Here is a 27979-nt window from a genome sequence, read left to right on the forward strand (position 1 = left end):
TATTTATATATTTAAATTTATATATATATATATATATATCCTATATAAATTATAAAAATTTAACTTTTATAAAATATATAATAAAAATGTCTACATAAAAAAATATATATTTTTGAAGACAATTTAAAGAGAGATTAGTAGAAAATTCATTTACTTATTGTCTAAAAGAAAATTTCAATGTTATTCAATTTTCAGTTTACAGTTACAGTTTTTTACACATATCATTTCAACTCACACATTATACATATAATATTTACGATCTACTTTTTTATATTTACAAAAAATCATAAAATATCTAAAATATATTCACGATACAAAAATAAAATATTGTCTAAAAATAGGAAATTAGTCATACAATATTCAATTAGTATAAAAAATAAAGATGTATTATTTTTATACTGTATTATAGTAGAAGAAACATTATATTCCTCTAAAGCAGTCTTTTAAAATTTTTATCTTAATCAATATTGTGATCAATGAAGTCAATTGACACGTGGTTTTTGGTTTCTTTTACAATTATCATTGTTCGCCACTTTGGTTAACCGTTTTGACCATTGCGGAAAAGATTCCGTTTTGTCGCTGCATTAAGTCTGTCGGTGAGCCGTCTTCGATGATTTTGCCTTCGTCAAGAACAATAATACGATCACAACCTAACAAAGTTGCCGTTCGATGCTGCAAAAATATTAATTTCATTAAACTTTTATTTAATCTCATTAGAATAAAATTAAATTCGAGATAATGTAAAAACTGTAGAAAATATTAGAAAGTGCTTCCTATTTTTACAATTTATAGTTTTCTCTGAATTTTTTCATAATTTTGTTTTTAGATGTTTTTTGCTTATTATACAAATAAAAATAATGTTATTTGTCAATTTTATTGATATGCACAATTATTCATTATCTTCAGATTTATAAAATTAACATGGTAATTAAATTAAAATTAATATACGATATTAGTGTTAAAGAGATAATGTTAATTTTGTAAATTGTGTAGATTAATAAGTATATTTAAAGTTGTTGATAAAATTAATCATTTACAAAAATTGTTTGATAAAATTAATCATTTACTCAATGCATATTTAATTTATAAGAATATCTACTAACCGCGATAGTGATCACAGTTTTGTTCTCGAAGGCGACGGCAGCCGCTTTTAGAAGCGATTTTTCGGTGGTTACATCGAGCGCACTGGTTGCTTCGTCAAGTATAATGATACTTGATCGTTGAAGAATTGTACGTGCCATGCAAAGGAGTTGTAATTGGCCGGCTGAAAAATTTTCACCGCCTTCTCGTACCTCGAGATCTATATCAAAATTAGATTCCATCACATGCTTGTTTTACACACATATTATTATTTAAAAAATATTTATCATATTATGTTATATAAACTTATTACACATACTCAGTCCTTCCGGATGCGAAGCTATGATATCTTTAATTTGAGACAGTTCCAAGGCATGCCAAATTTCTTGATCTTCATGTTCCGAAAGTGGATCTAAATTTTCTCTACGAGAAATAATTAATCAAATTTATAACTTTGAGAAAGTGTACGTCGAATTAAGACTCATCTAGACGTGTTTCGCAGTAACAAGAGATTTGCGAGATCGCACTGTTTATATACAGACCTAATTGTGCCGCTAAACATTATTGCGTCTTGTGGTATGGCCGATAATCGCGATCGCAATATTCGAAGAGGCACTTGTCGGATGTCAATTCCGTCCAATAAAACGCGTCCTTGACTTATTTCGATTAACTGGAAGAGAGCCATCACGGTGGATGATTTTCCGCTACCGGTTCTCCCACAAATGCCCAACTACAAAAAGTTATGTGTGTGTGTCCATAATATATATTTATCTCCTTACGTATTTAAATTAAAAAATAATAATTTAACACTTGTTTTATTTATCTTATTTATCTATTATTTATCTGTTATTTTATTTTTTTTACTATTTTATTATTATTTAACATATAATTATTACTCAGTTTTATTATTATTATTTTACTAACTATAGATTTAATTACCTTTTGTCCGGCTGGAATTTTCAAAAATAAATCTATGATTACCGGATTTCTGTCTACATCGTAGCGCAGAGAGACATTTTCAAAAATGATCTCGCCCTTATTGGGCCAATCATCAGCCACTCGTAAATCTAAAAAATCCGAAAGATATAACTCTATGTATATAACTAACACATATATGATAAAAAAAGTAACGGGAAATAACGAAATATAGAAAGAATAAGTAGATGCTTGAAAAATATTTTCATGTCATTAATGGGGGACTTCGTACTTCGTATTTTCAATAATACATTGATTAAGCGCTTAAGTAGTTCGGAAGTTGATAATCGCCAATGATAGATTGTGATTAATACTCAAATTAAAATATATTATATCATTTTGATAACAAAAAAAATTATCGCTGTACTTGCGAATGTAAGTCGATGATACTTAAGTCGATGATACACCCAATTACTCACGATTATTGAAACTAAGTTATTTGTTTACTAAATCCGATTTGCACCGTTAAAAATGGTATAATAACGTAATAGATGAATAATAAACTTATTATCAATGAACTCATTGATATTCATTGATTATTCATTAATATCAATAATATAATATGTTGCAAATTGAGAGTATTATAATAATCAAGCTTTATTTATGATATTTGCTTTGAAACTAAATCCACAGGAAATAAAAAAATTTAATAACGATAAAATAAAAATTTTTTACGTTCTTATAAATTAATGTCAAAATTTCAAGCTGAAAATAATTACCGTTTTCGTGATAGTTCTCCGGTTGCGCGTTTCTATACGCGGAAATTCGGACCACACTTCCCATATACATTTCAATCTCTGCAGTAAATTTGACCACCCAATTCAAATATATCGGTACTAAGAGAGTATAATTGATTGCTAGACCCACTAGAGCGGGTGTTACGCGACTTGGATATAATTCTGCAGAAAGTAAGGCCGCAAAAATAGCTGTTATCACAATAACAGCGCCTAGATAATCCTGAAATTTATCAAACCATGAAAAGGCTATCATTAAAGATCTGAGATCTGTTTCGTATATGTATATCGACATGATTCATAAAATATATATATAATATATCTATATATTTATATAAAAAAAATTATATTAATATATATTTTTGAACAACAAATTTTTGGACAAATTTGATTACGATTATAAAATTTTTGGACAACAGTTTTTCGATCTAAATTTTTTTAGTATTTAATACACTTTATATTCATTATTTTTACCAATGCGATGCCGAGCCACCTGCTGCTAGTGTTTAGAATGAGAAACGCATTGGTGTTTATGTCGAGGCGTCTCATTGTTTCCTCCATGAAACGACTTTCTTGCTTGAATGCCCTCAGTGTCGGAAGCCCGGACAAAGTTTCTGAGAAATGCGCTGCTACCGGTCCCCTCGTACTTGTGAGCCATACGTATATAATTATTTATGCATTCCCGCATATAGGAAGCAAAAGATGCGAAAGAAATTTAATAACTATCTTTGAATTAAAAAGAAAAAATCTATGAAATATTTATAGATGCATGCTGGGTGCTTTCCAATTAGCGACACAAGTTGACACAAGCTGACACAAGTGTCATTCTATCTTTTATTATTCTGAATGTAGAAAAAAAAACAGAATGACGCTTGTGTCGACTTGTGTCAATTTGTGTCACTAATTGGAAAGCATCCGCTGTTTCATTCATATTAACTTTCACTTGGACAGTTTTTATTATTGTTTAGTTATGAATTATAATTTTTGTGGTCATATTTATAGAATAAATTTTATAGAGTAAATTTATATTAAGTGGTCATATTTATAGAGTATCTATTTGTGCACATAGTAAACTTCTAGTTTTTTGAATAAAAAGATGAGAATTTTAAAAAGATAATAATTTCTTTTGTAGAATTTATATGAATTTTTTTTTAAATTATACGAGAGATCGCGATAATTATCAATGATAATACCTTCCATCTAGTCGTTGCAATTGTCTGGCGCTTCGTCTGTAGAATCTTTGTAACACGTAATAAGCGCAACTGGTTGGTACAGCGGCGACCAAGAACCACGGTGAAATAATAACATTCACGATCATCGCCGAGCCACAAAGTAGTACGAAAGATGTCAATCTCTTGATCGATGTAGATATTTTCTTTAAAGAAAAAAAAAAAAAACATTTAAAGAGAAGTTAAAAAATTCGTACAATTATTGTACAATAACTTTACATTTGTTAATTATTTTTAAAGACATTCGTCGTTACTTATCGTACATTATTAAAGTTTGAGACGGTATATTAACCTTGTCTATGACACCCATATCGGCGCTAAATCTATTCAAGATCTTTCCGATTGGATTACAATCGAAGAATGAGATAGGTGCCCCGAGAAGTCCAGCGATGGCTTCCCGGTGTAATTTGTGTCTAGCTCTGGCACCTGCCCACTGACCTGCCACATTGTACAAAAATGATAAAAGGATAGAGCCCACAGATATAACGATGTACACCTTGAAATAGGACACCGTCTGAAAAAAGGATAGACATTTAAAATTGTTTGATTAAAAGAAAATACGAATATATGTATATCTCATCGTTATTTTTCATTTTATCGTAAAATGATTTTTTCATTACATTTTCAAGCATCGACATGCTAATATTGTCTGCAATAGCAATTATTATTAATTTTTAATAATAGTATTGTTAATATATAGATTAATTGATTAATTGATTATTGATACATATTTTGGCAAAGATTTGATTGAAAAATTTTTGTCTTTATCTCTCTTTCTCTCAAAAAATTTGGGGGGCGACACATAAATAAAGCGATACTTTTATCGTTTGTGTAATTAATCAATGCCAATATTGCAAATATTGATTTACATTCTGACGTTCATTCGCCGACGAATGAATATTTTGATCCGTCCATCGACTTAACCAGAGATCGGTATATACGCGAAGAATTTGATAGGCTAATGCTGCTAAAACATAAACGATTCCCGGCATCCATCCACCAGACTTTGGATATTCTATCCAGGTCATTCGAGTTACCATCCCACTTTTATCATCGATTTCAAATTCATTTTGTTCATTCGCATTTTCACCATCTAGAGCTAAAAAAAAAAAAAATTAAAACATCACAGATATCTTAAGAAAGAAAAAAGAAAGTAGAAGGGGAAGAGGGCCGCATATAAAAACAAATTCAAATATATATATAAAATTATATAAATATTTTCGATAACTAACTTTCTTCCATGTCATCCACATCGTCACTAGTTCGTGATTCTATCGATAGCAATCGTTTTATCGGAAAATGATCGCGTTCTTGTTGTTGACTTATCCTGAAAAAGTAAAAAATTACTTGATTTTCAATTATTTTTTAATAATTTTTTCATAATTCTTTTCTTGCTGTAATTACATACTTGTTAGAACTTAGTATCAGTCGACGCAGGACACTTTTGTCTCTGTTTATCGTCATTTCTTCCGGATATCTAAAATTTGAATCATTATTTTTTTACTTCTTCAACTTTATTTCTCAGACTTATTTATATTAACAAATTATGTTATTATCTATATATAAAAAAGAAATGGAAACCTTGTGGAGAAGAATTGTTTTAGCATACTGTTGGATTGTCCATTGTCATAAGTGTTGTTTCTTTTCCTGCACGAAAATTAGATGCAAAAAATGAAGCTGTTTAATACGTAAAGAATCTATAATTATATATTATTTTGTATCAATTTTTCTGATTTGTTATGTAATTGCAAAGAAGTAATTCAACATAAAGAATTGAAAACTTGCTACAAATTTTTGGTAAAGAAAAATTAATTTCGTCAAAGAATTCATGACATGGCTAATTAGATTTCTTCTTAGAGTTTAAAATGGAAACAAAATTTTTTAAATTTATACCTCGATGCCATGTGTTCTCGATTCTCGAGAATCATCGGTGTACTGCTTTGTCGAAGAACCGGCGGTGGCCGTCGATTTTGTGTTTGAAAACTCGTCGATCTGACACTATCGCGATGTGTCTTCGATCGTTTCCTGGCGGTGTTCCATTCTTCCGTTGGTACCGGAAGATCCGTGAGATCATGACTCAGGTATCTTGATCCAGATAAAGTTGTTCGACGCAGTCTTAAAGGTATAAACGCTGGCGGATTCTAAAAGAGCGGGGGGGGGGGGGTTATAACAAAATAACGTTATCGTCGCGATAATATTATCTTCGTATTAAATCTCTGATTAAAGATATCTCGTTAATATCTTCTGCTATTTTGTTTTATTTACCACATGGACATCGCGATCGATGATCCACGATCCGTCGCTGGTGTGTCTTTTTATTATACCAATTCCAATCCTAGAGACTAATCTAATCAAAGACCATCTATCCTTGGCAGTTTTTTGAAAACGATTTTCATTTTCCCGTCTTGAATCCGCGATTCGCCACTCCGCCGCCAATTCAGGATCCATGTCCTCGATATTGGATTTTGTTCCGACAGCACGGACTCGACAGCTATCCATGACAATTACCTTAAAGTAAATTTTTATGACTTCCTGTTCTTTTTAAAATATTTTTTTAATAGAAACAATTATACATAATGTAATAGAATAATTTTTTTATGTATATAGATAAAAATCAAAATAAAAGTATGTTTTTATTTGTGCATAACGCAATATGCTTAATTTAAAAAAATATAAAATATTATTGTTAATGAAATCATAAAACCTGATGAGCAGCTAGTAAAAGGTCTAATCTGTGAGTGACCATAATCACAGTTCGACCGCTTCTCAACATAAGTTTTCTCACGCCATGATCAAAGATCTGCCGACCAACGTGTTGATCTAACGCCGACAATGGATCATCCTGCAAATAATTTTCAATAGAGAAATTTTGCGTATAAATTTTTCGCGCAAGAAAAACTGATACATTAATATTAAATTGACATAAAATACGAGATCAAACACGGACCAGGAGGATGACATCGGCGTCACTGTAAAATGCTCGAGCTATAGTGACTCTCTGCTTCTGCCCACCGCTCAAATTGATACCCCGTTCACCTATTCTAGTTAGATCCCGACCGGGAAGTATATCCACATCCGGTTGAAGTGCGCACGCGCGCAGAACATTGCGATATCTTCGTGGCCGATACGCCGAACCGAAAAGAATATTATCCCTCAAGGTCGCGTTTTGGAGCCACGGCCGTTGCGCCACGTACGCGATCTTTAGACCCCTGATAAGATGACATTTTTAACCCAAAAATTATCAACAAAAAAATTATCATCATTATTTCTTGTTTTTTCCTTGTTATAATTACTTGCTCCACTCAATGCTTCCATTGATTCTTTGAATCTCTCCTAAGAGCGCTAATAATAAAGAAGTCTTCCCACTTCCGGTCTTTCCTACTATTATCGTTAGCTGTCCTAAAATAATGCGAACAAAAGAGTTGAACGATTGAACACTTTATCATTAGATTTTTTCTTTTAAAATTTTATTTACCTCGCGGGAAATTGAGAGCGTTAATCATCAACGTATTTTCATCAGGTCCCCAAGCGAAAGTACTCGATCTAATTCTGAGGACAGATTCTGGAACTTCCGGGTCTTTTTCGAATACCGTATCAACCGAGGAGTCAATTGCCAAACTAAACTCGCGCAAAGTATTCGCTCGTTGATGTTCCTCGTCCTCCACGATATTATCGAGCGATCCGAAAGTTGTCACACTGTTAATAACTTCGACCTTGAAGAAAATAACGCGAGTTGAATTATCGAATTATAAAGTACAATACTTTATTAAAATTTATTAAAATTGCACTTCGACAGTTTTAGTTAAAAATATTCTTAGATTTTTTTTTATTTAACAAGTACTTTTACGTCATTATCGGTGTATGAATTTGTCATTGACAATGTATCTGCGACCGGTTTTCGATCGTTTGGTTCGGGGAGGATATTTACGATCTCTGGCAGCAAAAGAAATTCCTCTAATCTCGTTGTAGAAGTCTGCAAAGAGATATCGTGAAGAAAGTCTCATGGAGACTGAACTTAAGAAGTAGGTATCTCAGGAACGCGGTATTTCCTTACCAAGGCGTTGATGATAATCGGCACTATCGCCGGAAAGATGAAGAGCGGCACGGTCAGCTGCGAAAAGAGCGCGAGACTGGCAAAAACGTTTCCCGCATCAAGATTTCGTTCCTCTAACCAGAAATAAATTCCAAATGTGAAGAGAGTCATCAAAACAGAGGAGGCGTGCGTGAGGAAGTCTGCGATATTAACATAAATTTGCTCAATTTTTTTAAAATTAAATTTTACCAAAAAATAATTGAATTATAAGACTTATAAAAATTATAGCTATTATAGCTATATAGCTATTAAATTATAAAAAATTGTATAGCAATCGTCCGCATTTTTTCTTGCGTTTTATAATATACAGTTTAATGTAAAGAAAATTTACTGATGAGTGCCCAGTACACAGAGTCCTTGTTTAGCAGATTTAATTCCTGATTCCGGGTTCTGCGTATGCGATCTTCGAAAACGTTTTCCCAGGCGCGTAGCTTAATGAGTCGCATTCCTTGAAGAATTTCATTAACTAGACGTAGTCGCGCATCACTTCTTTCCTGAGGATATTTGCGATTATTATTTTAATTAAATAACATAGTGATTAGTAACATATTATTAAATTTGTTTTATTAAACTGAGAAATTAAGAAAATAATTAAAAAATTAATAAACAGCGATTTCATTCTTACTGCTATAGATTTGGAATTTTCGGACATTCGTTTTCCGAGAAGGAGTTGCATCGGTGTGACGATCAATATGCAGCAAATCGCTCCCATAATTGCACTGACACCCAATTTTAAATACAAAAGGAAGATAATAACTGCAATCTATACAAATTAAATGAAAGAAAATACAATATTGCGTTAATTGTGTGGTTTCTTCGTGATATAATGTTTTTTCCGAACTATTACATAGAGATATGTAATATGTGCATTAATGTTTGTCTATATATTTAAAAAATATTTTTACTTTTAACGGAATGGCCCAGATATAATGACCGATCCAGAAGAAACTCATTACGTTATACGCGTCTTCGGACATGAGATTTGTCAAAGTTCCAATGTCAACTGCTTGTTGATGGCAGTGTTGATCTTTTTCTTTGTCGGATGGCTTTTCTTCCTCAGAAATACTCCAAGAGGATAATCGAAGAGCCTTATCGTAAATTAATGCCTAAACAATCAATGAAATTTCAACAAGTTTTTATTTATTCAAACTTTCTTTTCTCGAAACTCAAGTGAATTAAAAGTGAATAAAAAATTATCTCTAAATTTTAAATTAAATACTTTGCAAACATTTTTCAATAATCTTGAATGCTCTCTATAATGTGATAATATATACTACCTGAAGAGCTGTTCGTAAACGTATTCCTTCAACGCAAAGCACATGAGTGGAAGCTTGACTTATCGTACTTTGCAAAATGGTCGCAAGAAAAACCAAGATCCCCAAGAAATATCCATTTTTCAAAATTTCGGAAAATGTAATGGCACTCTGAATAAAATCCGTTTTTTAGATGACATATTGAAATATTATAAATAAAATGATTGAGAGACGTGACGATACCTTCCAAGAGAAATTTTCGTTCAACATAGTGCTATTTTGAAGATCTGAGGCATAATCGATAATTTTGGAAATCGCCATAGGACCTACCAAAGTCGTAGCATCACCTAACAATTTTAAAGCACCACCCGCGGCGAAAGCCAACCATATCCGTTTCCAGAAACATTTCCATAGTGACACTTTCCGTCCACTGCTTCGTAGCTAGGGATTTAATAATATAATTTGTATAAATTAGATACGCGTAGATTAATTATAAAAATAAATCGCACAAAAAATAATTTTACTAATTATTAAAATTAAATTTTTTTAATTTGTCTAAAAAATATTATGTAATTGTGTAAAATATATTAATATATAATATAAAAAATGCAACATGATGACATGTATCTAAATTTTGATCATCAGTTAAACGTATTGAGAAAGAATTAATCATCTTTTTAGAAATTTTTTTGGAAAGAAAAGAATCATTACCCTTTCGGTTTCGTAAATATCGCGGAAACGTTCGAACTGGTTTCTCGCTGTCTCCTCATTCGGAAGTTGTCCAAGGTCGTGGAGTTCGAGTGATGTGTAATAACCGCGTGACAGCAGGTCAGTCACCCAGTGGAAGGTGATTCTGCTGAGGAACGTCGAGGTAGAGTGCACGTAGGAGCCCCGCGCGTTATCGAGCCTTTTAACGGTGTACCGCCTACTCTTCTGCATCTACAAGCGAAACCGAAATATCCTTGCGGATGTATTCACGGTGAGAAAACCGTCTGAAGTGTCGAGCGACGCGATGTTTATACATTTGGTTTTGCGTCGAGAGGAAAATTCGAGTAGTAAAACGCCACTGGCTGTTTGCTTTTATCGACTCGAGGAAGTCGTAAACGTAAACGGTGGGAAGGCTTTTAATACATCTGTATATGCTTCAACTATAAGTCTCGAGGATATGCATTTTGATAGATATATTAACGAGTGGGAAAAGATATACAATAGGGAGAAAATGTGCCTCTATCTTATAAGTTTGATCATACATATCTGTTTTTTTTTTAAATCGGAATATTTTCTTCTGTACGCTTTATGGTAAGCAAAATCTCCGTTGGAAGTTTATCTTATGTATTTTTGCGGACGTGCCAGCGTAACGTTCGAACAAAAAGCATCGTATTAACGTTCGATAAGCACGTCTCAACGATGCATGATAATAACCATTATTGTTCAAACAAACTCGCTAAATGTAAAACAAACATTTACACTAGTTGCCGCAGCAACTAGGCTGTCGATAAGAACATAACTTCCTTGCGCTAACTGTCAGCTTAAGTTGCACTTGTTGTGAATGCCTGATGTCATCTTACGCGATCAGGTTTAAACACATATCGAAATGAATCGCACATCGAAAAAATAGGAAGGATAGAAAGAGAAACGAATATTTTATTTTCGAGAAGAAACCGATGTAACGAAGAAGGGGGGATCTTAGGCCATATTATATTATTAGTTGAAATTATATTATAATTATAAAGTCACGAAGCATATTCAAATTTAATTTCTATTTATATCTAATTGTAAGCAATACTCTATAAAATTATGAGAGAATTTTATGGATATAAATTTTTAGATATTATTATTAATTATAACTATTATAAGTCATAAAAATTCTTTTCGATTGAACAATTAAACTATTACTCACCATGTGATAAAGGGTATAAGAATCGATAATAGCGAGCAATCCACAACAAACAGCGGTAATCCCCGTTGTTGCAACACGAACGTGTTGTATGGACAGGCCAAATCTAAAATATTTTTTTTTCTATATAATTTCTATATATCCATAAACGTAAAAAATGAATAAGATAAAAATAAAAGCATTTTAATAAGCATAAAACTATGTGGAAGAAAGTTGTCATTAATAATACTAATAATGTTTTTTTTATAAAAATGTGTGAATTAATAATAATATTCACAATAAACTAATAAAATTTTCACAAATAATAATAAAATTAACACATTTAATTTTTAATTTAATAAATAGTAATAGTTTACCAAAAAAGGACTTATACTGACAATGAAAATTTTGATCAGATTGCACATTAATTATAGGGAGGACTGAAGACATGTGTGCGTGAGCGTATATATTTTATCTCTATATTTTATATAATTATCGATATTATATATACCTGCATAAGTGTAAAAGCTTCCATACTCGCGAGAGACTAATTATCGTAAAACCACCGCCCGATACGGCGGTACCAAAACCATCCCTCATCTCGGTTTCGCGATGTAATATCCAACAGAATAGTACGGCAATTGTCGCCAAGATTGACGACAGTGAGATCGATGTTAATATGGATTCACATAATTCCAATAAAAGAATTGACAGTAGTAACATACAAAGTAAAGTTCTGCTTGTATGAAGCGGCAAGAGCGATTTAGAAAGCCTAAGTGAAAAAAAGATTATTATTCTTACATAAGTCTATTTATTATTATAAATATCTATTTATCATACAAATATAATTAATTACATAATGTAAATTCGAAACTTTTAATAGAATACGCTAATTATATTAGCAATAATTTTATATCAAAAAGAAAACACTATAAACGAAATTATTCAATATAAAATCCGATGTATGTAATAATAATTTTTTGAAATAATTATTTTGAACTGCTATAATTCAGATCTTATTTTTGTATGTCAACGCATAGTCTACATAGGCAACTCCGTTGTTTAATGTTTAATCGATGAGTAACAAATTTTTATTTTATGATAAAAACGCCAAATATATATAAATATATTTAAATTTTGTTTTTAAACTTCTATATTTGCTGCATATAAATTCGATTCTTTTTTATTGGTATTCTTATTTCTTTTTTTATAAATGTTTTATTTTTATAAATGTTTTATATTTTATAACTCTAAAATTTTTATTTTTATTTGCCGTTGTAAATTATATTAGCTACTATCATTTTTTGTTCAGTTTTATTTATGTGAATAACCTACATTGATATATTCGAAAAATTGTATTCATTGTTGATTCAAAGAATACAAGAACGGCATTAATTCAGCAGTCGGTGACTTTTATGAAAAAAGTTAAAATAAAGAAATACCAGCTTGTTTTTTATGGCTACATTTTGTAATCGCGTCAGGTATGCGGGCATATTACATATTCGATGGTTAAAGGTATATGAGGGAGTTGGGTTTGTACGCGCCTTAATGAATTTGAATAATCTCTGAGTCATTCCGCTTGCGAATGCTTTTTTTTTTTTTTAGATATAATACTAGAACAACACAAGCGCGCGCCATTCTTAAATAATAATATGGTAAAAAATTAAAATAGTAATATGTTGTAAATAATATGTTATAATACCTTATTTTTGATTAATATTTTTTGACAGAAATCAGCTGATAACTGTCAAAAATATTAATCGAGTTTAAAGTATTATAACATATTATTTAAAACATATTTTTATTTTATTTTTTATAACATTATTGTTTTAAAAATTAATTAGCAAATTAACGCTTTAATCAGCTGCTATCTGTCAAAAATATTAATAAAGCGAAAATTTGCTAATTAAATATTCTAGCTTACATTTATATTTATATTTATATTTATATTATATTATTTATAGTTATATATTATATTATTTATATTTATATTGTGTATGTTATAATGCGAAATAATAAGATTATTCTAATATATGTATGTATTTTATTTGTTACAGGTAGCATTGCGATGCATAGTGCGATTCACGCGTCGTGTCGGGAGTGCTGTGTAAAGCGTCGCGCGTCGGGATTGCCGTATAAAGTTTCGCGAGTGCCATGTAAAGTTTCGGACAATCGTAATTAATCGTGTTTTCGCGAGTGTCGTGAGTGCTATGAAGGAGCAATGACGGCCAACCAAGAGAGGAGGAGAAGGCCTGGAGAGGCATTGGGCGATAGCGGGGCAACTGTGAGGTATGCAAAATAAAAACATTTGTTCTAAACTGCATTGTTTTGAGATATTCTACACACACATATGTATATACATAATTTGAATATTTTGTTTTCAGATCACTGTGCTACGTACTACAATTCCGCTATTGCACGTATCGGTGAGTGAGAAATTGTTTTTTAGAAAAGGAATATCGCGAACGTGTGATCATGATGGCAATTTGTTTTACACATGTAGGTATTCATTTATGTGTTACGCAAAGTAAATATAAAATTGAGAAATATCAGAAGGCGTCTTCCATAAAATAGATACGCGTCTATTACGAGAACTGTCAAGATAAAAAAATATAACAGATAAAAAATATAACTCATTTTTATCTTTGTCTCTTATTTATGGAAGATTTATATTTAAAAGAATTTATTGATATATTGAGAGAAGATTTTACTTACGCGCGACCTATTGTTAATTTCATGATAATGGCGAATTATACTATACATCGAGTTAGCTAATTTGTAGACGAACTTGCTTGGAATGACAAACTTGAAACTAACTTTGTCCTTGATGTGCAATTGCGAGGTACAGAAGGAAGCAATTTAAATCTTATATACTATCTTTATACTGAATGACTCTTCTTGTTCATACAAAACATTTATTACGAAGTCACAAGTAGCGAAATGAACGGTGAAAGTCGCGTGCGTTATGTCTATGATTACCCAGTCCTCGTGTGTTCTCATTTACGCGGAGAAACAGTAGCTCTTTAGAAACGGAAATGCACGAACATTTCGTAAAATAGCAGATATTGCGACAAAGGCAATAAAATTGAATAAAAATAAAAAAATTAATACAACTTATTAAACATCAATATAAATGTCTATTAAAATTTTAAGAAAAGTATAAACAATTTTTTAAAATAAAATGACAATTTAAGCCTTCGTAGAAATTTCATGCAAATTTTCACACATCGAAAATTTAAAATCAGGAATTTTTAAAAAAAATATTAATGCCGAGTTTCAGTATCAATTAATATATAAAAAGTTGATGTTTAATTTTTGATGAGCAAATTTGGCAATCAATATTGTTAAGATTCCTTAAACAACCGATTGCTGACGCAAATCATATCAGCGATCACGCACAGTATTTTTATCTTACAAGAAAGAAAGAGAGAGAGAGAAAGAGAGGGCAACCTGTTATAAATTATTTCTATAATTAACACGAGGCATCTCTCTTTCTTCCTTTATTTTTGCGCATGAACACATTCCGGTATTCCGTTTCATTAATTGCCTTCGCGTAATAAAAACGCATGCAGTGTCGATGAGGTACGTCGATCACGATTAACGGGATTGCTTCATTTGCATGCGACAACAATTTTACGAGTCCTAGGAACACGCGCGTGTTATGATTATATAATATGGTGATCGTGTATAAAATAATTATCATAGGGTAAGATTAACAAAATTTGTTAATTAACAAAATTTTAATAATTGCTCTGTGTTTATGTATTTTGAAATAGAATGTTACATAGTTGGTTGTTGGTTTAATAAAGGTTGTAATCAAAGTACTTTAAATTTTATCGAAGAGAAAATATTTAATATATATTTGCCTACAAATTGAGATATTTTTAAGTAATTACTTAAATTTCAAGTATTTCACGGTTGCAATGCAATTTTTTCGTAGTGATTAAAATTTATTTTTTTTGTATATTGTTCAAATATCTCAAATAGGATAAAGTTTAATATCTAATCGCTTAATTAATGTTAAATTCTTACTGAGAACATCTTACTGAGAAAACCTTAAGAATCGTAGAAAAAATATATGGGCATTCATCTTTGTAGTAAAAATCCGTTTAGACAAGCGTAGTTAATCAAATATTATTTACGTTGTACTTTGACAAACAAGATATCGAGTCATTGCGAAAATACTGCAAAATTTATCGATTTATAGCCTGTTGCTTCTGCGAAACGTGAAACTGCGAAACTTGCAACGTACAGCTTTAGCATATGAAAATAATCATGCTTTTTTGAGAAACGCACCGTTAAGCACTGCGTAAATACCTGGTAAGAGGGTAATTGGAAAATTAAGTTTCAAAGACGCCGACACGAAAGGTTGTGAGTTTATATATCGTTAACGGTATACAATTTTATTTATTAATAATATTTATTATCATTGTTCGTTTATCGTTATGAAACTATTAATTAATATTATTAATATTTTATGTATCTTGATTAATCTGAAATTCGCATAGTAACTAATGATACACATTACTCGGAATTTATCATGGATAGTTATTATAAAAGTAACGCGGAAAGATGATGAGAGAGCATGTTGTATATTCCAGATAATAATAATTGATTCAAGGATGACGTATAATTACCGGCGGTTTATGCATCTTATAGCATCAAATTGGAGTAAATTCTTCGGGATGAACGTAACCCTCGTTTGAATCATGGGACATCCCCAAATGAATATAGAACATTTCATCTAATTGAAAGTTGCTTCAATTAAGCCCGAAAGTTCTCGCGTACCATTTAAGTAACATGTGTAACAGATGTTCCGCTACAATGTGCTAACACGCGAGAAACTTCGTGTATTCTTAGATACGTATATTGATATCCCGCGTTTCCTATTTTAGACTGCTGTGTAATTATATCACATTATTCAACAGTATTTCTATTCGTCTAACTAATCGCGCGAGAAATAGCCACCCCCTATAAATCCTAAATAAACTTTGACTTTCGAAGCTTTGATAATAATTATTCGTGTGAGTTATAAAATTATTTTATAATTTGATTAGAAATTTAAATATTAGTTCTCGGATATTCTTTTCGTTCTTCAACTTACTTTCTGACCGCGCTGCATTTGTACTTGAAAATTAAAATCGCAGCAACGAGTGTCGTAAAAATAGCGACGAAGACGTTCATTAGTTCGATGAGACACTCGGTCCCTGATTGCAGATCATTTTTCGGCACCTGGAACATCGTGCCATTTTCGGTTCGCCAGAACCAAACGATCCGTTTTGTAGGTCTTGGCAGGATATGCAGAAATTTGTACTGCTTGCAGAAATCCATTTCGATCGCATATGCGTGTAGCGTCTCCGATAATTTTTAACACAAAATATCATTTATATAACTCTCATTAGAGTTGCACCTAGAAGAGGGAATATTTTATGTGCCATTTGGATGAAAGATGAGATGGTGCGGATAAAGAAAATCGGAGACAAAACCAAGCATTGCATTATGTGTGAAAAGAGAATGAGAAATGTGTGCGCATTATGTATACATATTTGCATTTCTATGGAAAAGAATAATAAGTATGTCAAATATTCATAGACTGAAATAAATTACGCGCGCAGGAATATTCAGACTGAAATATTTAGACTTTTTCCGGAATAAATTATACGCTAGAGTATACACTTTACCGGATAATCGGAGATCTCATTTATTTTCATGTTATACTTTTATACTGACGTCACAGTAGGTCCATTCAACGAATTAGATCTGCCTTTCGTTCGGGAAAATCCGCACATTACGTGATCCATTTTCGCACTTCAACATGTTTTCTAAAATTATACCGAGGCGTTGAATAACTTTCAACATTCGATAATTTGAGAGCGAGTGTGCACCAAACTTCATAATTCATCCATCGTTACTGGAGATGTAATTTAGGAAGGTCAAGGATAAAATCAATAAAACGATAGAGTTAAATGAAGCTTTACGCGAGCTTGCGATATATGAGATATATTTGAAAATCGTATTCAGCGCTTTTCGTAAAATCCAGAGAAAAGAGAATTGCAAATATAATTTCGAGGTAAAATTCATTTCTCGCTGTAACGCTAGTGAAAATATACATATAGATAGACTATTCACTAGAAAATTGAAAATTGTCTCTATTGTAGTATCATAAAATCGATCTACCAGAGTTAATTGCTTAAATCAATTGTTGAGAATGATGCGATCCGAAATTACATATATCATTGAGATATATATTAAGCGTAATGTGTTTATTTATATCTCGAATAAATCTTTTAATTGACGTTATCTTATTTATATTCGGTCAGTTTCTGAAAAGAATTTTGAAGGCAATTGAAAAAATAATTTCACTTGAAGGTTTTTTGTGCGAGGCACTTTGCACTTGTCAGTGAAACGAGGAAAATGAATGATGCACATTCACAAAGAGAGTTTAAATTTCAATCGTGTTTTGTACGCGTTTTGAATACTACATTTCACTGCGAATAATTGTGCATAAAATACCAACGTATTCGCAAATTAACATACACGTTACATTATTTTTCAATAATGATACTCAATTGTTACATAAATCTTAATGACATGATGCGGTTTGAAAATCTGTCCCGAAAAAAATCAATCGTTTAAATATTTTGCAATATTCAATTTATGTTCCTTAAATAAGACACATTTTAATCTATTCATACTAAATGAGAAAAACTTGATAAATTATTCTTTGAATTATTCTTGAATTATTTCAATTCTTTAATAATGAAATATAAAATACAAAGTAGAAGCTCCATATAAATTATACACACGCTTAATTAAACTGAATAATTAGTAGTAAATAAATTAAATAACTATATTGATTCTGAATGAATTAAATCTTTAATTAAATCATATTTCAATACGTTTACTTACCAACAAGATAGATTAACTTGTTATTTACTCATGTTCCATTTGACGACCCGATAATTATTTTCACGGATGTAGTTAACATAAACACGATTCTTAATTACGATGCGTTCGTTTTTTTTTTTTTTTAAATAACCGCAAGAAATTGAAATATTAGCCGGTTGTCACCTTCGGTCAGGCATGCCGACAAATCGCCACGTGCGCGTTACTGACAAGTGGCACAGAAGCCACGTCCTCCCTCGTCAAAGGTTCACAGTCTACTGAGATGAGAACCGGACAGAATGCCAATGGCAATTTCATATGTACGGTGAGTCACACGATGAAAAAGAGGATTCCGCGAGCAACTAGCACATCGATGTATACCGAGATATAATTTCGTTAAATTAAAATTTCGATGTGACATTGATATAATTTCGTTGCGAAATTGATATAATTTCGTTAAGCTGAAATTTCGATGTGACAGATGCGGAATTGATATAATTTCGTTAAGTTGAAATTTTGATTGATGCGAAATTGAATCGCGTGCTTGAAATTGATAAACGCAATTTTTTTCACGTATAACATCTTTAACGTCTTTCGTACGTTTTTTACACTGAATTGAAAAATGTAAAAATGACAGGAGAAACTAAAATACTGTTGAATATGAAAATGAAATATTTCCCAAACGAAATAGCAGAATGTTATATTTTGCAAAGATTATAAAAATAATTATTTGGATTCTAAAGATTTGAATTTAGCACAAAAACTTGCATTTAGATTCACCTGGCATGTCAATGCCATTATATATATATATATATATATATATATATATATATATTTAAAAAAATAGAAAATATTTGAAAATGTATATAAATAGTAAAATAGTTAAAAATGGAAGAAATAAAAAAGATTCTGAAATAATTTCATTGTAGCGTCATTTGCGAAAATGAATAAGCATCGAAAGGTCTTTCTTTAATCTGTAACATCATAAATTAAATTTGTGGAAATTATCTCTCGGATCTCATTCCTTGATTTCCCGACGGGATACGAATATCACACAATTGTGCATCTTCGTAAATCGCTGGACGTTTGAGAAAGTCATCCGGCAGTACTTGTTTAGGTTTCCTACAATAAGATCGGCCGGGAAGTGTCGATAGCTGCACCCTATTAATGGCCACTGCTTCTACAAATCGCGTTAGTCACAGCTTAAATTTGTCGGCGAGGCTTTTATTCACATCTCTTGTGACGATTGCCCAGCCTCAAAAAGCTCGAACTTTTCATTCTAATTTTCTTTTAGAGAATATATAGATGTTATATGCAGTTTTTTTTTTTTTTTTAACGAACAACGTTCCAAGAGAAAGACAACTATTTCATATTACGAAGCGATAAAAATCTATGCAATTTTAGATTTTATAATAAAATTCTTGTATCAATTTAAAGAGATATGGGGTTGATAAAATAAAACATTTATAATTACATATATACCTATAGAAATGAGTTATGTACCTTCGCATTGATGTAGACATCAAAATTTCACTATGATATTTTCGTTATTTTGCAAAATTAATAATTCACGATTAATTAAACAAAATACAATTTTAACAGATGAATTCACTTTATAAGTTTGAAAGAATCCGTCATAACGCTATTTTATTGCGCGATTGGTGCGCTATTTCAAGAAACACGGTAACTCTATTTTATTTGTTTATCGAATAATTAATTATCGAAGATATAATTTTCCGTTCCAACGCTCGTAATAAATCACGTTTTTCCGTAAGTTCGTCGGATGTAATAAGAATTATCGGCCGCCTTTATCGTGTTCTCCAAAAAATATATTACTCGAGGGAATAACCAGTTTTGCATTGCTTGCATAACTATCTTTATAGCATTCCGTGCGGTTTCTGTGAGAGAACATCTCACTTGTGTCGACTAGTTCGTTATTCATATGTTCCTTGTCGCTTGTGTCATAAATTTCTATTGCCCCAAAAATTATTGCATATGTATTAATCGCGAGGATCCTGTCTGCGACGCTTATTTTATCTTACTTTTAACTTAACATGTTACCACTCTATCTCATCTCGCGTTACGTTAGATACACCCGACATGAATGTTTAAGATGTAAAGTATTTTGCGCGTATTCGAGGCACGTGTACATGATAAATTACTTTGCGCACCGTTAAGCGATAGCTTTTAATTAGATTCTGAATATAATATTAAATTCAAATAGAAAGTGGACTAATAAGAGTTGAGCGCAAAAAGTAGACGCAATTAAATTATGTACAAATCTTCTTTAATTATAACGAACGTTTCGGTCTTTTCTTTGGACCATCTTCAGCAATTCAGATGACAAAAAGACATAAATTCCTTTGTCTTGACCTTCCAGTTCTCATCGTCAGCCGCGCTTTCGTCTTTGATAAGCCTTCTATCAGCTCCAGCCATTAAGATATGAAAAGATTAATCTGAGATGATGGATATTATTGTGAAAGCTAGAGACAATATAAAATTTACTAGAAAATAAAAAAAAACAAAAATAATTCTCACCAGCGATCACAAATGAGATCAAGAACAAAGTTCGAAACACGCATACGTCATAATGTCAATGAACCATGTACAAAAAAATACAACAAAATGACAAATTGTTATGTATCAATAAACTCTATTATACATAAGAGATTATGATCAGAAATGTTGTTTATACAAAAAATAAAAAAAAATAGTCCGAACAAAATGATATATGGAATATTTATATCACATATACATATATGATATATGTAATAAGTATATAGATTAGCGAAAATTTTAAAAGTTTCACGCGTCTCTACATCTTCTCTCTATCAAAGTCGTTTTGGCAGTTATTTATGTTTTGTCTAGTGATATATAACAATTTATCATTACTATTGTATTATATATGTCGTTGATACTATGACGAGAGCATTTTTTGAACTTTGTTCTTTATTTTATTTGTGATTGTTTTTCTAATAAATTTTATAATATTGCCTCTAGCTTTCACAATAATGTTCGATTGTTTCGATCGAATTAATCTTTTCATTTCTTAACGGCTGGAACAGATAACTTACCAAAGACGAAACCGGATGACGATCTAATGGAATTGAAGGTCAAGACAAATAAATTTGTTTTTTTATCATTTGCATTATTAAAAATAAAATTAAAAAAAAAAAAAAAACGTTCGTTATTACTTAAAGAAAATTTCTACACAATTTAATTGTACCTACCTTTTACGCTCAGTTCTTATTGACTCACTGCTTATTTGAATTTTTTATATTTAATATATTATATATTAATACTTAATATATTATTTTTATATTTAATATATTCGAGTTTTTGCGTTTTGTTTATCTAATATTAAATCTCTTTCTCCCGCTAAGTGCGTAAGGTATGTATATAGGTATGAAAGCAACGCACGAAAGAACACGATGATTTATTTGAAAAATATTTAATAATAAACATTGACAATATACAGAGAAAATACGCCATAAGAAGTCGCTATGGGATTAATAGAACCTAACAACTGGTCCAGACTTACAAAATATCATCAAATCAGACAATGATAAAGGTGTCATGAAGTCACACCTTATATTCCTATCAATATTTCGCAAATAAAGTTCATCGAGTTGATCAGATATTCTTACTCTCTCTCTTTCTCTCTTTCTTATATATCTTTCTTTTTATTCTTTTACTGAATTTCATTCATTTCCTGTTTCCTGAATTCGAGTTCGCTATCATGTAACGAACTCTCAGTAGCATAAAATCACTTATGTGTATGAGGGAGGAGGGAGGGGAAGTTCGCAAAGAGATACAGAGACATCCCCAAACGACGTTTCCCTCTCTTTGCGGATTTCTTTTTTACATTTGCGACAGAAGCGAAAAAACAGATGGCGATTAGCTGTTTTATTTTTCTCAGTGAATCAAATATCACCGGGCATTTTTCCTCATTTGTTACTTTGTCTTTGTGCTACCTTACTAACGATAATTAATTCGTGCTCTTGATTTTCACCAATTCGTGGAGAAGGGTACGAGTTTCTCGCTCACATTCATCACACATCAACGCACATCAACGCAAGCATACACATAATTTCACATCACACGTACAGATACATTGAACTTTACACACGCACACGCGTCGCTAGAAATATCATTAATAATAACGCCCTAATGTCATGAAACATCCCTCATTTATTTTTCTTCTTTTTTTTTTTTCATTTGCAATAATTCGAAAAGAACGGCACGACGCTGCCGATGATGCGGACCGGTTCGAGACAGTTTCGCTTTGGGACATCAGTCGCGGAGATTTATATATATGCTCTCTCTCTCTCTCTCTCTCTCGTGCCGGACGATCGCACGACGATCGCCAGAAAGATCCTCCGGCAGCGCCCTGCTCAAATACCTAGGATATGTTGCTTGTAAGATGTGTCATTACGTAGTCATGTATTCATCTAGATTCATTTAAAAATTCCTTTATTTATCGTTAATTAATAATTATACGTATAACGTACGGTGCGTATTGAATTATTTTACATTGCGCGAAAGATCCACTAGCTCTGAATCTCGTCGTTATCTTGACGAGGGTAAATCAATTATCGATAATGAATTCACAGGGGAGGGTTTTCTCGGCATTTCGTTTGCGTCTATTGTAAGTTCACCAGGATTGAAGAACCGATCTCTATAAATCATTTTGCGATTCATATATTACAGAACTTTTTTTTTTAGATATTACGATTTGAAATATGGATCTGAAATATGGCTTGGAAACGAGTTCTTCAATCCAGACGAGATGTACGCTTAACGAAAGTCAGAGAGACCGAAATGACAGAATAAGATGTGTTGTGAAACACGAAAATATGTAAATGTGCAGAAATTCGACAGAAGCTATTAAACTTTTTTATTCGTAAATTATATTATCATCTAGATATGTGTGTCGCGTTCTTTAGTAGACAACGATGCTTTCGATAGTCGAAAATTTTTTTTAATAATCTTCGTGAATTTTATTTTTTTTTTTCTTCCGATGGAAAACGATAAAGAAAATTTTATTATCGCGTCAGAAGTTACACATAACGAGATATTTTTTCATTCTAATAATAAAAGGAGAAACGAAAATACTAGAGAGACGTGAAAAGGAAGGGGCAGAAGATCAATCTCTATGATTCTATGAACATCTTGTACGATAGGCCTGTCGTAACAGTAACGCGTATAAAGAAGAGAGGAAAATCGAAGAAAGTAAAACTTGTGCACCTGTAATGAGGGCAGGACGCGACGAACCCGCGAAAAGAAAGTGTCTCGCACGGTTCTTCCGTCTCGCTAATTTGAGCTTGACTTATTACGCTAGCCACTAGTAGTAATAGCCTACCGATAAAGGTATCGATTACGAATAAGTATAAATTGTAATTACAGTGTACAATATACACAGGGAGATAAATCTCGCAGAATCTTTTCCATGCTCGTATCGTATTTTTACTCGCGCAAGATGCACAACTGCGAAAAATCTCTTTTTTTTTTTTTTTTTTTTCGAAAACGTATTCTCTTTGATCTGTCTCCGGACAGTTCGGTACAGTTTCCTTGTGCTATCTTTTAAACGGAAGAATGTGTGCATATGAGAAACTGACGGTTTCTTCTTTTCATCATCGAGTATCAGCCGTTACATCGTTCACGTAAAATAAGCACACGTTTCGTTTTCATTCGACAATGTCCGGTTTTACGTATTTAATTAATTAATTATAATCTACGCTTATTAATTTAACGTTACGAGAATCATGAGTATGTCTTGTGAGTGTGGTAGTTTCTTTTGTTTGCTTGCTTAATAAGTTCCTAAAAGTGCACGTTTCTCGGCACAATCTCTCTTCCTCCACGATCTTTGTGCTCGACAAATCTAGTTGATCTATGTACACGTACACGACGCTCGCGAGGGAAAAAAAAGAATTGTCGTCATACCTCGAGTATTCGAGCTTAGCCTAACTCTAGTTGAAGATTAGATTAAAACGTAACGACGGCCAAACTACATGCCGTACTTTCTAAAACATCTTTGTCATATTTGGCTATTTCTTATGTCCTCGTTTCCCCCCTTTTTTTTCGTCTTTCCTTACTCTTTACTTTTCAGTCACATTTGTTTTCATTCACGTCCTCCATTCTTTTCGTACGCAACATATTATAGCGCAACATATTTTATTCTTACGTATAATATACGATAAATCTTCGCTTAATTATTAATTTAACAGAGATATCACTCATTCGACTCAGTGTGCGTACCATTTTCCCTTTCGCGTTACTCCTAAATAGAGTATCTTTTACTTTCTGTATAGCGTACCGACATATCTACTCAATCAGGAAGCAGATATTGAGTGTCACGAGAGAAAAAAAGTTGATAATCGAGAACGCCGGCCTGAATAGAAAAAATTGATAGCAATCGTAAAAAGACAACCATTTATAAATAAAGTAACAGTCCTAAAAGAACGAAAAATGGATATATAAAAAGATTTTATAAAAAGTTATGTGCGCATTTCAGCAAATAATTTCTAATAAAATAAACAACTCAAATGTGAAACAATATGTTATGTGTAACATGCGATTCAATATCAAGATGCACGATGTCGACTATAGATCGCATTTTCCAAAATTAAAAGAAATAAAAAATAAAAAAAAAAAAAAAAGAGAAAAGCATTCAATACAAAGTATCCATTTACATCGGCGTTTTCGATTATTCAACGTATTTAGCTGTACCCAATCATTTTTCGTGACGAGAGAAGACGAGTTCGTTTTATAGACAGGCGCGCATTTCTTCGACATTGAGAAACCGAAATGACATGCTGAGTATACTGTTATGTTAAAAAGAGTGTTCGCATAATATTGTTTATTACCGGTTACAAAGGAAGTCCGACTTATTATTATGTTAGCATCGCGGATCTTCATGGATTGATCTCGTCTAAAAACCAAGCGAACAACAAATAATCATGAATGAATATCAGCAATTTTATATATATAAAAATTTTTTAATTAATTTTATATTATAATAATTTAATTTTATATGTAAAATATATAATTTTATATAAAAATGTGTGTGTGGATAAAAATTCATTTTATTTGATAACAAAATTAATAAAATAATAATTAACGTTTCTTCATAATATTCGTTTTGATCGTTCGTTTGGTCTTTATACGAGCCCTTTATTCGATTACGTCGTCAAGCGCATATTCTACGAATCCTACCTCTATCTACATATTATATGTGCATTTGTTCATTGGCGTTGAGATTCTGTATTTACTTGGTTACGTGGGTTCTGCTTAATGTTTAAAAAAAAGTTGTCATGTCTATTCAGTCGTTTAACTAAGGAATAACTAAGTGGTACAATACACACTTCAATTTGGTTATTGTACATGGTGAATTCATGTCGAAATTGAATTTCTCTCGAAAGAAAATAGGCGTTGGTAATACAAGTGCATTTGCTGCTCCAATGCATAATTCATTGCTCGGGTTGTTATCAGTGCGCGAGAAAGGACACAATGAAATTATTGCGCAAAGTTGCTCTTGGACAAGTAACAATATTATAAAATTGAATATTCGATTTTTTAAGTTTCTGAAAGTCTTAAATTTTAGTTTGAAAGAGATCTTTGCAGTCTTTTTTTTACGAAACATATTTTATTTGATGTTCCTAAAGGGTTTAAAACCCGATACAGCTCAGATTCAAGATAGTTTTAAATTTAGTTAAATTAGTTAGTTGCGTTTTATACCTTTAATTTAACTTGAGTATTCGCAAATGGAGCGAGCGAATGCGCGAAATGAGGATTCAGGGTCGATATGTTGATCGAACTTCAGAAAATAAAAGTCGAAGCTTTGCGTGAAATTATATTATAAATGAAACTGATTTGACTAGACCCTATGCAATTAAAAATTCGGCATACTGTTTCAGAGGTCTAAGCGGTTCTTCTCTCTGTCCTATTTCGTCTCTGTCTGTCATTCCCTAGTTTACTGAGAACAGAGTTTATTTCACAATTCTACGCATACACACGCGCGCAAAAGCGCACACACACATATTTGGCATAGAAACCCTACCGGTCACATGAATGCCTTTGTTTCTTCCTAGAGGTCGTTTTTTTTCTTTTTTCTTTTTAACTAGCTACCTAAGGATCTCGCTTTTCCGGATCACCGTGTGCCGGTTCGCGTCGACTGAAGTCGTCAGTGTTTCGCTGCCATTTAGCAGAAAAAAAATTTATCCTGCAACCATTTATGCGCGTATTTATATGTCGTAGAAAATTACACTGTGCACTCATTTCATTAATAATTATCTGTTTCGGTAGTTGCGCGCATCTGTTCATCTTAATTTCATCAACTGTTATCTATTAATATCATTCACGTATAATTTAATCTATGCAAACTATGAAAAAACTGAATTATTCATAAAATTATTGTTTATCTCGTCTAAATGAATCATGTGCATAAAAGTCGTATCATTATATGATATTTGTACGAAATGTTTAGCCCCTTTCCTTTAGCATTAATTTAAACTATAAATACAAACCATATCGCAACATTGACATAAATAGAAATAATCACAACATATGTGCGCAGCTATATTACAACTAGTTCAGTAAATGAGCAAATATGCATAAACGATACATGATATCAATGTGTGACTACATCATATTATTAGTGTATTTTACAGAAACAACAAACAGAGATAGAAAGAGATGTGACTATTTGCACTTTACATTCCATTTAGCAACTCTGAAAATTTTTTTATATTTATTAAAACACTAAGATACTAAATATTGTCGTTAAAACAAATGTATGCAGCGAAAATGTTCATGATGTTATTATCAAAAATAACTTTATACTTAGCAAAAATTCGAAAATACAATATAAATACGTGTTATTTTTTTAATTTTGTATTATATCAATTTATTGAAATACCAATTGATTAAACGGGAACAAGATCGAGCAGGCTCTATTGTTTTCACGTGCGAATGGCTGCTGGCAGGGGATTGATTAGGGGCGACTTCCCGCCGAACACGACACGACATTTCGATGCGCCGGCCTCGACACCACCGTTCTGCGTTTACAGATTGATTTTTCTCTCGTCTATTTATTTTAGCCGTCGCTTGTAAGTTTTCAAAATACAATACAATTTCAAGATTTAGACAATGTAGACGGCGCTTTGTATCATCGACAGCAGTTTCGCTTTGATCGAACGATTTTGGTTTCGAAAGTCAACGATAATCCCCGTTCATTCCTTACGATCTTGCGTCGTAAAGTTGGGGAAGACGAGGAGTAAAATCGATGAGTCGGCATGTGTGGAGGGTCCAGGCTCGTCGCCTCGTAGGTGATCTCGATGATGGCAATATGACGGTGATGATTGTGTCGACTTATGTCTGGTCATGTTTTGCTGAGTATAACACGGTATATAACTTGGAAGGCTCTCGCGCTCCGTTGTCAATGAGCCACTTAATATGGTGTGAACCTATTGTAACCGCTTCTGTACACTGTCGCCTGTAAAAATAAAATTTAAAAATTTGTAAAATACAATTCATCGTAATACAGAATAAAAATACAGATTATCCATTATCGCGGCGCATTTCGTGTTAAATATAATCGTTCATCTTAAACAATTAAAATTCATTGTATATGGAGATATTAAAAATATCAAATATAATAACATTGTTTATAATGCGAACGTAGTTTGAAATTTATGAATTTAAAAGCTCACAGTATTACAGCCTAATATTGTACAAGACTTTTTATTTTTGTGAATTAACACAATAGCAAATTAAAAAATTATTCAACGTATCATTGATCTTATTGGCAGCGATGATTAAACTTTCACATACATATTATGCAATTTGTTTGTTCA

General features: G+C 31.9%; 3 protein-coding genes across 14 annotated transcripts in view; 1 reads left to right on the top strand and 2 right to left on the bottom strand.

The window, feature by feature from the left end:
• Positions 1-27979, top strand: part of LOC145937572 (uncharacterized) — a 184819-nt gene that overhangs the window by 2970 nt on the left and 153870 nt on the right. Inside the window, exons 2-3 of the mRNA XM_083040701.1 lie at positions 13298-13529; positions 13625-13666. Of these exons, the coding sequence (XP_082896827.1) occupies positions 13462-13529; positions 13625-13666 (110 nt within the window). The 5' untranslated portion in view covers positions 13298-13461. The remainder of the gene's footprint in view (positions 1-13297; positions 13530-13624; positions 13667-27979) is intronic.
• Sur (Sulfonylurea receptor) lies at positions 219-18479 on the bottom strand. Of its 4 annotated transcripts, none has more exons than XM_083040620.1 (32): positions 18150-18479; positions 16922-17062; positions 16345-16650; positions 11752-12012; positions 11265-11367; positions 10076-10303; positions 9608-9805; positions 9389-9535; positions 9017-9217; positions 8737-8874; positions 8443-8605; positions 8073-8251; positions 7866-7991; positions 7494-7731; positions 7312-7417; positions 6966-7227; positions 6723-6860; positions 6284-6526; positions 5912-6159; positions 5600-5665; positions 5427-5495; positions 5251-5345; positions 4888-5117; positions 4311-4532; positions 3983-4164; positions 3264-3435; positions 2775-3012; positions 2020-2147; positions 1623-1810; positions 1400-1503; positions 1104-1300; positions 219-672 (listed from the first exon to the last, which is right to left on the bottom strand). In XM_083040620.1, the coding sequence occupies exons 3-32, from the start codon at positions 16569-16571 to the stop codon at positions 520-522; spliced, it is 5250 nt and encodes a 1749-aa protein (XP_082896746.1). In that variant the 5' UTR covers positions 16572-16650; positions 16922-17062; positions 18150-18479; the 3' UTR covers positions 219-519. The 4 variants fall into 4 exon arrangements, with proteins under 4 accessions (XP_082896746.1, XP_082896743.1, XP_082896745.1 ...); XM_083040617.1 differs by having other exon boundaries at positions 7860-7991; positions 18150-18478; XM_083040619.1 differs by lacking the exon at positions 16922-17062 and having other exon boundaries at positions 7860-7991; positions 16345-16595; positions 18150-18478.
• LOC145937553 (RNA binding protein fox-1 homolog 2) overlaps positions 21561-27979 on the bottom strand; it is a 263968-nt gene continuing 257549 nt past the window's right edge. For all 9 annotated transcript variants that reach the window (XM_083040661.1, XM_083040665.1, XM_083040664.1 and 6 more), the window contains one exon: positions 21561-27618. In XM_083040661.1, the coding sequence (XP_082896787.1) occupies positions 27574-27618 (45 nt within the window). In that variant the 3' untranslated portion in view covers positions 21561-27573. The remainder of the gene's footprint in view (positions 27619-27979) is intronic.

Source organism: Prenolepis imparis, unplaced genomic scaffold, assembly GCF_030444845.1.
Source record: "Prenolepis imparis isolate NDT839.2.m4 unplaced genomic scaffold, iyPreImpa1.0 SCAF_6, whole genome shotgun sequence".
Lineage (NCBI taxonomy): Eukaryota > Metazoa > Arthropoda > Insecta > Hymenoptera > Formicidae > Prenolepis > Prenolepis imparis.